The following is a 9,712-nucleotide window of genomic DNA, read 5'->3' as shown; positions in this document are numbered from 1 at the left end:
AGCCATTAAGTTGTGAGGCCTTTTCCTAACTAAAAATGAGGCAAATCCTAAAGGGAAAGTTATTCCTTTCTATAAATGTCTCAAACTCTGAACCTCAATTCCAGCTTATTCTGATTTTGGAAAAAAGAATTAAAGGCCAATAGAGACTTCCTTCAAAAAACAAAAAATCTTCCAATAGGTAGGATACCTTCTTGAGCTTCAGCCTGACACTGGATAATATAAGCTTCTATCAGCCGGGCTTCTAAATCTCTCCCCTTTTCTGCAGGTGTGATAAGCTTTGGGATGTGAGTTTCCTGAGAGAGAAAGAAAACCAAAAAAGCCATATTTAGTCTAACCCAGTTGTGAGTAATGAAGAAAATGGAAGTTGACACATTCGGTTTGAAGATTTATCAGAAATTTAGGGTACTAACAAAAAAATGCGCCCCCAAAAAGAAAAACAATACTAAGCTTACAGAGAATAAAAGCTGCTGCATACTGAAACTTTTACAGCTTTTTAAAAGCTTTTGTAAAAATAAGGAATCCAAGAGCAAAATTTGGGTCATAATAGACTGGTTTGATATATAAGTCATATCTTCATCTCAGAAAACGTTTAACTGAAACAGTAACCAAAGTTCCCTTCTGCATGACGCCAGAATCGTCCATTCGCATTAATAACTGTAGAGACGAAGAAGACTACATTTCTATAGCTAAGTCAGGATCAGAGCCTTTTAATCGCTGTAAAAGCACTTTATTTTATCATGAGAAAATCCAACATTGGCCTCCAGGAGAATTTACCCCCAAGCTCAGTCTTGCAGAAGCACCGGACAGAGGATAATGGGAAATGGTGAGAACCATCAATCACGGTGCTCTGTTTTCTCCTATCTTCTCAGAAGAGACAGAAAAATAAGCAGTGAACCACAACTTGAATTTTCTAATTGTAACATTCACTGCTGATCTCCTAAAATGGAGACATTTAATATTTCTAATTGGCTACATTCATCAACATAAGGAAAACATACTAGTTCTTGTCACATAATGAAATCATCTCCTCCCCCCATCCTCCTAAATAAAAATTATTCGAGAATTATAAACAGTAAGAACATATTTTATTATTATTACTTTACCTTTAAGTGTTTAAAAATCCCAGCTGCAATTTTCAGGCTTCGATGGACCTCTTTGGCTTCCTCTTCTGTTACGCTTAGAGACAGGAGGAACATTGCTCAGAGGAGGGACCCCGTTTCTGCTGTCACAACCGACAGCTACTGCCTCCCATAAAACCGAATGAGTCACTCGTGTTTCTCACCGCTAGTTTCTTTATTTTTTTTCCCTTTTAACACCAGGCTCCGTAACTCTGATTACTCTAATGGTAACATTATGAGGCAACTTTCCATTTATCAGAAGTGGCACCTTTTATCAATAGCTTAGACTGTTTAATGCAGCTCCATACCCCGAAAAAATAACACACATGCATAGAAACCCTTCCCCTTTAACTTACTTTTCTTTTCCAGCCAGTCTTGAAGCATATTTGGTATACCATAAAGCTACATTAAATCCCATGGAAATTAATTCAAAAACAGCATCCTGCTGGGCACTAGAATTAGAAATATGATCATTAAGTTTTGCCAATTAATGAGACATCTCTACATGACACCTATTGTACGTCCAACTCAAAATTATAAAGACTATCTGTTAACTGCGAAATGAAAATGGTCCCTGTGTTTAATATAGGCGGGAAGAGACACACACACACACACACACACACACACACACACACACATTAACAATGAATACTTAACACAATGGCCCAGTACGTACTTCATAATAGTAAACATGAGAATAGGAGTTATCCCCAAAGGTTATCCTGCATAGAGTAGCTTTAAAAATAGATTTCTGGGACTTAAACCCAGAGAGTTAGAAAGTCCTGGGAGGGGCCCAGAGTCTCATTTTGAACAAGTTCCCAGCTGGTTCTGAAGCAGGTGGTTCTTAGGCCACATGCTAAGAAAGCGGAATTCGGAGGATAGGTGGTTACAGGCTAGAACGACTACAGAAGGCTGCGTGGTGTGCGGTCTGGACTGTCCTTGGGAAGCAGAAGGCCGTCTCGGGTGAGGAATGACGCTGTGAAAGCACAAGAAAGGACAGAGGTTTCCCGGACAGCAGGGACCCAACGAGCCTGACTGGAGCAGATGGTCTGTGAAAACAAAGCGAGGCACAGGAGGGCGAAAAGCCAAGCGGAAGCGGAGCTGCAGGTTTCGAATGCCAAGGCGGAGTGCGCTACGAAGAAAGAGGTCTCAAAAATGAGTACATTTGGTATCTGGTTTCCTTCAGATTCTACTACTAATATGACAGAAAGATGGCAAAAGCTTATAAAACAAATAAGATAATACTAATTTTTAATCATTATCGTTCTGGTAAGACCCTGAAAATTCTTTATGCCTTACCTCATTTATTGCAAATGATAAAGGAAACAAAAGCAACATCCTTATTCTACACATGTAATCCTAAGATATTGAAAAAATGACCCAAAGAGAAGAAACTAGAATGATTTTGCTTTGTATTTTTTTATTTAACTGTGCCTCCATCTTAAAAGGAATGGAGACACGTGGAGACATTTAGATTAAAAAAAAATGCTTACAAAAAAATAGTCATTCAAAAATAACTTATAAGCTATCTCGTTTAACATGTTATAACATAAAAAACAATGACAAACTTCTTAAAACAGTTTCATCCTGCTGCAAAAATTTTAATGCATAGTTTAACCCTTTCCCATTCACTCCGAGATAATTCGCAGATCACAGTCCTAACCTCATCCCCAAAGTCTGCCGTGAAATATCTCGCTTTTATTATTATTTCGCATCGCTCTAGTGTATTGATAGTCTTTGGAAACAACATTTACAGCTTTCTGTTTTTAGCAGTTCAATGGCTGAAAACGTCAAATGCTAAAAAACGTGGGGTTCCTACGTGGGATGTTAAACGAACTCGGGCAGCGAGCTGCCCTGTTTTTTTTTTAAAGGGAAAGGGGTTAATTTCATCTTTGAGAATTTTCAAATCAATTGTATCTGGTGATCTCGTAGACATATCTAATCTAAAACTTCATCTTTAAATAATGAGTTTTGCTAAGTTATGTGAGTTTCATGAATAAGTCTCTTTTAATCTGAGTTATTTCAACCTGCCTTGCTCCGAAGACTCCAATCTATTGCACCTAACGTAAATAGTAGTTGGAGTACATAGTTGATACCGTGCAGTGTCTATTGAATAAGCAGCAATCAAAGATAAAGTAACTTAAAAATCTCAGATTTCCAGAACATTCAGTATTATTACCTAAGACCTTCATCACATAATTCTTCACTGTCTTGTAAAACTGTTGAAAAATGCTGTCACAAGAATCCAAATTTGGCATAGTAGAAAAAAGTATCAATTTATATAATGCAAAAACACTTTGCATTCCGCCAAAGTTTTATAAAGTAATAATAAGTTTGACTGTATAAAACAAAAAGAAATTTAAAGAAAAACATTCCTTAATTTTAGATGAAGCGCAAAGCTGTCATAGAAAGAAAAACGGAAAATGAAGACTTGAAAAATCTTAGTATGTCTGACTACTAAAATGTGGAAAGGATCCGTCGTTAGTCCCCAGCTTAATACCTAATTTACGAATTCTACCTCCAAGACTCCCAAGAAAGGAAGGACACCGACATTCGTTCAATGTGCATTCAAGATGCCTGGCGTTAGTCACTTCACGTCACTTTTCCTAGTTCGTTCCTCACAAGAGCTCTAGTCTCTGTAACCCCGACACAGCGGAAGCAGCAGGAGTTCGCAGAAGGAAGAGCTGACAGTGCCTGAGTGGCGTGGGAAGCCAGAGCCCACCCTGGTCTTTCGGCGATCTCCATTTCCCTCCCTCCTGATGTTATCAAATGGTGATTCTAAAGTGACGTGAGATAAAGATATGACCATTTAAACAGCCCGACGGTGCAAAAAAAGTAGTTAAACAAAAATCTGGCACCATTATGATGTTTCCTGTCCTAATCAGACCTCTGTGAAGTAGTTTCACAAGAGCGATGAGGAAGTTCGAGGGAAAGCTTTTAATAAGGGCAGAAAGAAGAGAGAGAAATTAGGAAGAGAACAAATAATGCGAGTCGAAAAGAGTACAGAGCTAGGGTGAAAGCAGGGAGAACGAGAGAAAGAGAGAGACTGACCAAGGACGTCTGAACTTTCCATCAGAAAAGTAGGGCGAAAACCAGAATCCTGCTCTGCTTGAAAGGAGGCAGAGACCGGAAGCCAGCGCTGGCTTCCGAGCTCCCAAACGTTCTCTGTACAAAGTCAAGGCTGTTCTAGTTAACGTCGCTCGATGATCTCAGAAATAGATCTGGTCTAGGAGAAACAAATTATGCTTTTACTTAATAGGAAGTATTAGAAATTTAGGTAAAACACTAAAAATTAACTTCCTGCTGGGAAAATGCTGATTGCATCTATGTTTTATTTCTTCAAACACAGGGGCTGTGTGAGTTAACAGTGGCTAATAGTTCCAAACTGGCTTCGACTTGGTCCTCTTGGCACTGCTCACCTGGGGACCTGTCCTTGTAACGTGTCGGTCCACTTGAAATTTTGAATATATCGTAACTTGCTTTCTTGGCTAGATTCATCCAATGAATTTATGAAACCTATAAAAAGATAAAGAACATTTCAGTTTTAGAAGAAATATCAAGTGCTCTATTTAGAAAATTTTTCAGATAAGGACTTTTCCAGGTACCTGAATGAAACTTCTAACCCCTCTCCCTTCCTGTCTGTATGTCACACCTCCTCCTAAGGTAATATAATACGAAGTACACACACATTTATTTTTCAAAATGTTAAAAAGACCATCCTACATTCTCATATTTCTGAACCTCAGGCACACCAAACAATATAGCCGGGAACCAAAAGTAAATGTGAACTTCTGTATAGCTGTCTTTCAAAAACTCTGAAATTCATATAAATAACCAACCTTGTAAAAGAGAAAAATATGAATCTGCTGCATTCTTCATCATTTCTGGATTACAGCTCAAATCAGTGAACAGTTCAAGCAGTCGTGCTCGGGATGATCTCAAGTCACTTATGGAAGACAGAAACAGTAAAGCTGAGTGAGCTGTGCTACAAAGAATCTACGTAAAGGTGGCATAAATTTCCCAATGTAAAAGCTTTCAAACACAGCACACACGTACACATCCTGGCAGGTATTAATAACTGCACAGGGATCGATTCGATTAGGACCGACACTGGAGGTGCCTGAAATTTCCACTAACAATTGTTTGAAGACTTGCACTAAGAGAAACTCAGTCCAATTAAAGGAGCAAATTATGGATATAATTATGTAATAAAAGTATACAGTAAGTTTTCATTTAAAAAATCAAACACAAGTTCTTAGGATGAGAGGAAGGAATTAAGAAGGAATAAACTAAACTAACCAGTTTTACAAAAGAAGTTTTTGAAAAATGGAAATTTAACATCTTTGTACATGAATTTAGTATCACCTTAAAATTTCAAAATTTGACCTTATGTCAAAATATACTTTAAGCAGCAAACAGTATTTTAAAAACAAAATTGCGTTCTATAATTCTATACACACACACGAAAAATACTGAAAGACACGTGGCCGCTTTAAAACGTCTCCATTCTCCTTTACTCCTCTGCAGCAATGTCGCAGGCCATTTCCTTCTTGAAACTCTTTCTCCCGTGATTCCAGGAACGCTAAAACTTCCAAGTTCTCCTCTTATCTCTGAAAGTGCCTTCTATGTTTTTTTTTTACCTCCTTTTCTTATTACCACCTCCCAAGATGTTCAGTCTGGCTTCCCCCCTTCTCTCTCTTGAGGTCTCGCCTATTAGTGCGACTTGAGATCCAATCCTAGCTCTGCATCATCCGCTCTAACTTGGTCCTGTTCCAGTTCCACATCTGATCGCAGAAGGCAACTTGTTTAGTGAGGGTTCCAGAAACCACACTACACGAACAGTGATGGAGGACACTTGTGCATGAATGACTAAAGACTAAATTTCAATTGTAAGCACCAAGAGAATAAGGACTGCCTATTTAGAACGTAGTAGGTGCCTAGAACAAAGCATGGAGTCGAATTTCTTTGTTGAGTGGAAGAATACTAACATCTCCAATACCGTAAGATTCTGAAGAGCTGTAACATAGCAGTGCTGTTGGAAGAGAACACTGACTTAACCCTGCATGCTCCAGGTGCAGTGTTCATTCGCCGATACTGGCTCTAAGGAGGCCCTACTCCCAGAAAGCACACGCCAACAATCACATACGGCTGAGTAAAAACGGGATGGGATACCTCAGGAACGTCATTTTTGAGTAACTGCGCTAGAAGCTGGGAAGAAGTAATTCCTGGACTAGCAGAAAATTTGAACTTTAAGGCCTATTCTAGACTCAAATCGTTTGCTAGCTATTTCTAGGATGGTGCTCCATCGTCACCTGCAACCCAACTTTATAAAGTTATAGTCATCTTAAAATTATAGAATTTAAAAAAAATGTACTTTAGAAATATCCAATTTAGACTGTTCATTTTATTGATGACTAAAAGCTGAGACTTGCCCAATGCTACAGATAAAAGTTAACTGGGACCAATCTCTGGGAGTCGAAGAGTAGGACTGGTGAACTATAACCTGTAAATTGTCTTCCCATGGCCCACAGCTTTTTTTATTTTGTAAAAATGAACAAAGAAAAATATGCAACAGCACCTGTACGTAGCCCACAAAGCCTAAAATATTATTAGACTTTAAAGAAAAAAGTTTGCTCACCTCTGGTCTTGATTTATAAGCCAGTTTTCCTACTTTCTGTTTCAATTACTTCTTTCCACAAAAAAGCACCAACTCTCTTAATTTTTATTTACCATCAATGTCCTGATCATCTGGTTTCTACATCTCAATACACTGAACACTTTTCAACTTCCCAGAGCACATCGGTCTGGCCAGCCGACTCCTAAATATCTCTTGCATCTATCTCTTTTTATTCCAAACTGCTCTGGCCACTACCTCTAGAACACGAGGTTTTCGGCAGAAATGACTTTCTCTCCTCCCTTCTATCTAAGTCAGGGATCGGCAAACTTTCTTCTGTATAAGCCGAAGTAAATATTTTAAGCTCTCTGGGTCATAAAGTCTCTGTTGGGACTACTCAGCTTGCTGTGTAAAGGAAAGAAGACAAATGTGGCCACAGACAACATGCAAATAAGTGGGGGTGGAGTGGCCGTGTTCCATTAAGATTTTACTTATAAAAACAAGTAGTGGCCCAAATCTGTTGGACCTAATTTGCCAACCCTTGATCTAAGGTATTTAAACTCCAGCTCAAGTCCTTTCTCCTATGCGAACACTAGTCAGGACACAGGGTCTCTCTTTCCACGTGACTCAATGAATTTACTACCGGGCCAATTAGCCACATCCACGTATGATGCTGTGGATCTCTGTACTATTGAAATAGCTTAACTCCTTTATTCTGATTGTTTTAGCCTCTCTGGGACTCACTTACTGATCTAAATTAAGGACCCTGGCCTTGATGGCTGTCAAAGTTGAATAACCTACGATTTAACTCTTCACATCATTTACAAGTTTATAAGGAGTCTACTACGGTTAAGGACAGTGTGTTACGGTTAAGGACACTGTGTTACGTACTTCTGTATTGCCCATGGGACCTAAATAAGTATCTTGTATCCAAGGGTGGCTCAATCGGTACTTGCTGAGATTGACTAAAACTTACCTGCAAATTTTTGAAGCAGCAGGACCGGAGACTACGCCATAGTAATTAAAAGAAACAGGAGCTGTGGCTTTTAATGGGTTCCTATGAAACCAATGTGTCATTTTCTCCAGATGTTTCCTATAAACAAAAAGGTACGTAATATATAAAAGTTAAATGAAATATTTAATAAAATCTGACTGCAGGGTATATATATACTTTCATATAAGATATATGGAAAACAGACACATATAAAAATAAAATACTTCACTGCTGTAAGACAATCTTGTTTTGTCTATACATAGTAATCTATGTTTAGATCAGATCTAGTAAAAATAGTATCTGGAAATTTGCCCACAATAACTGCAATGTTAAATATACTGGAGCAGTCATATTTAAACCTTAATGCATAAAAATCACCTGGAGAGTAGGTCTCGTTAAAATGCAGGTTCTAATTTGACAGGCTGGGGTAGCACCTGTGATGCTGCTACTGCTGGTTCCCAAACTACACTTCTGAGCAGCAAAGTACTAGGCTTTGGTTGGACAGCGGAAGTGAGAAGGGCCCAGGGCCAGATGAATGTAATATCCGAAAGAGAGTCAAATGGTGACCCTTGTTTAGTCTGCTAAGGTTGAGAGAAATAGGTTCTAAATTAGCTATATTTCCCACATGATATTGCTGGCTGGTTACAGCATGTTCTAGAAATAGACTTTCCACGTAATAGTTAATAATTACCAATATTTTCATGATTAAAAAAATACTTGATCAATAACTTAAAAACCAAAATAATTGAAAAACTATTAAAGTGAAATGCCAACTTAAAAAAAAAATTAAGCTTAATTTTTTAGGTTAAAAAAAAAAACCAGTATGTCACTCTCCTAAAAGTCCTTGAGGTAGATAGTGCAGATTTTACAGGAAGGCATAGCTGAGGACTTAAATATGGCAATTAGATTCCAGGAAGTCATAGATACGAAATCCTGATAAGGTTTAATTTGAAAGCATTATACAATGTTGTCGATCAACTTTTCTTAATGGGAAAAAAACGTAGGCTCCGCAGGGTATAAAATACCTACTTTAAACACCCCTCTTACCCTTGAATATTTACTTATTCAAGGCAAAACCGGTTTTGGAGAGCACTAGACAGTTAATGAAGAGAAAATTCATTGTGTACTCAATAAACAATTGAGCAAGCTCATTTATGACTCAAAACATTTAACAAGTCCTCCTAAAAAAAAAATTTATATATATATGATCCTCTACACGTGATCCATGTAAACCTCCTGTATAACCGAAGTAAAACGAATACAGCATCTAGAGACAGCTAAATCGAGCCTTCTGGAGATAATGGCAAACAATATGCTTAATTTTGTGACAGCAAATTTCCCACACACACTCTCCCAAGGCGGCCTCCCGCCGTCGATGGAAACGCCCGACGTTCTGTATACGTCTCCCCACTGCAGAACCTGGAAGGTCAACACGGAACTGTCCGCCCGGCCCCATCCTTCCGCTTCGGGGACCCCGCATTCGTTTTCAGGAATTCGGAGGGTGGGGTCGCGGAGCGCCACACCCACACGCAGGCGCGGGGGTCCTGTAGGTGCAGCGCGGCGGTGGGACCGACGCCGCCACCCCACCCGGAGGAGGACCCGATTGGCGACAGGGTTCCCCGACCCGAGCAGCGCGCCTGAGCCCGGGGCCCCACTTCCTGTTTACCGGCCTCTCGGACCGTGCGCGCCCCGCGCAGGCGCCAACCCCAGCGCCCCTCTTTCCCGGTGGGCGTTTCCGTGAAAAAGACAGTCCCCTCGGGGGGGCCGCGAATGGACCCCCCATGTAGCTCCTGAGCCCCCCTCCGATGCCAGCGGAGCGGCGCGCACGGAAATTTCGCGCATGCGGCTTACACCAGCGGTTCACGGGGCCCGCGTGGGTTTCCTTTCGTGGGTTTCAGGGTAGTAGGAGGAGGCTACCTTTGGGGACAACTATCCAGGAGTCTATGGAGACTGTAACAGGGTGTGCCCCACTGCTTGGGACTCCGG

At 40.0% G+C, this 9,712-nt stretch overlaps 2 protein-coding genes across 4 annotated transcripts in view; one reads left to right on the top strand and one right to left on the bottom strand.

Annotated features, from left to right (window-relative positions):
* The window catches only part of BROX (BRO1 domain and CAAX motif containing), a 19,274-nt gene extending 10,180 nt beyond the window's left edge, over positions 1–9,094 (bottom strand). Inside the window, exons 1-7 of one of the 3 annotated variants that reach the window (XM_023520111.1) lie at positions 9,074–9,094; positions 7,709–7,825; positions 4,958–5,064; positions 4,538–4,634; positions 1,475–1,570; positions 1,104–1,176; positions 188–293 (exon numbers count right to left, since the gene is read on the bottom strand). In XM_023520111.1, the coding sequence (XP_023375879.1) occupies positions 188–293; positions 1,104–1,176; positions 1,475–1,570; positions 4,538–4,634; positions 4,958–5,064; positions 7,709–7,809 (580 nt within the window). In that variant the 5' untranslated portion in view covers positions 7,810–7,825; positions 9,074–9,094. Of the gene's footprint in view, positions 1–187; positions 294–1,103; positions 1,177–1,474; positions 1,571–4,537; positions 4,635–4,957; positions 5,065–7,708; positions 7,826–8,104; positions 8,378–9,073 lie in introns of those variants that run through there. The other 2 variants (XM_011374464.2, XM_011374465.2) reach the window with 2 other exon arrangements.
* Positions 9,095–9,516: 422 nt separating this feature from the next.
* AIDA (axin interactor, dorsalization associated) overlaps positions 9,517–9,712 on the top strand; it is a 29,731-nt gene continuing 29,535 nt past the window's right edge. The window contains exon 1 of the mRNA XM_023520112.1: positions 9,517–9,599. Within this exon, the coding sequence (XP_023375880.1) occupies positions 9,532–9,599 (68 nt within the window). The 5' untranslated portion in view covers positions 9,517–9,531. The remainder of the gene's footprint in view (positions 9,600–9,712) is intronic.

The sequence above is a fragment of the Pteropus vampyrus genome, unplaced genomic scaffold, assembly GCF_000151845.1.
Source record: "Pteropus vampyrus isolate Shadow unplaced genomic scaffold, Pvam_2.0 Scaffold248, whole genome shotgun sequence".
In the NCBI taxonomy this organism is placed as follows: domain Eukaryota; kingdom Metazoa; phylum Chordata; class Mammalia; order Chiroptera; family Pteropodidae; genus Pteropus; species Pteropus vampyrus.
This window is presented reverse-complemented; position numbering and strand designations above follow the sequence as displayed.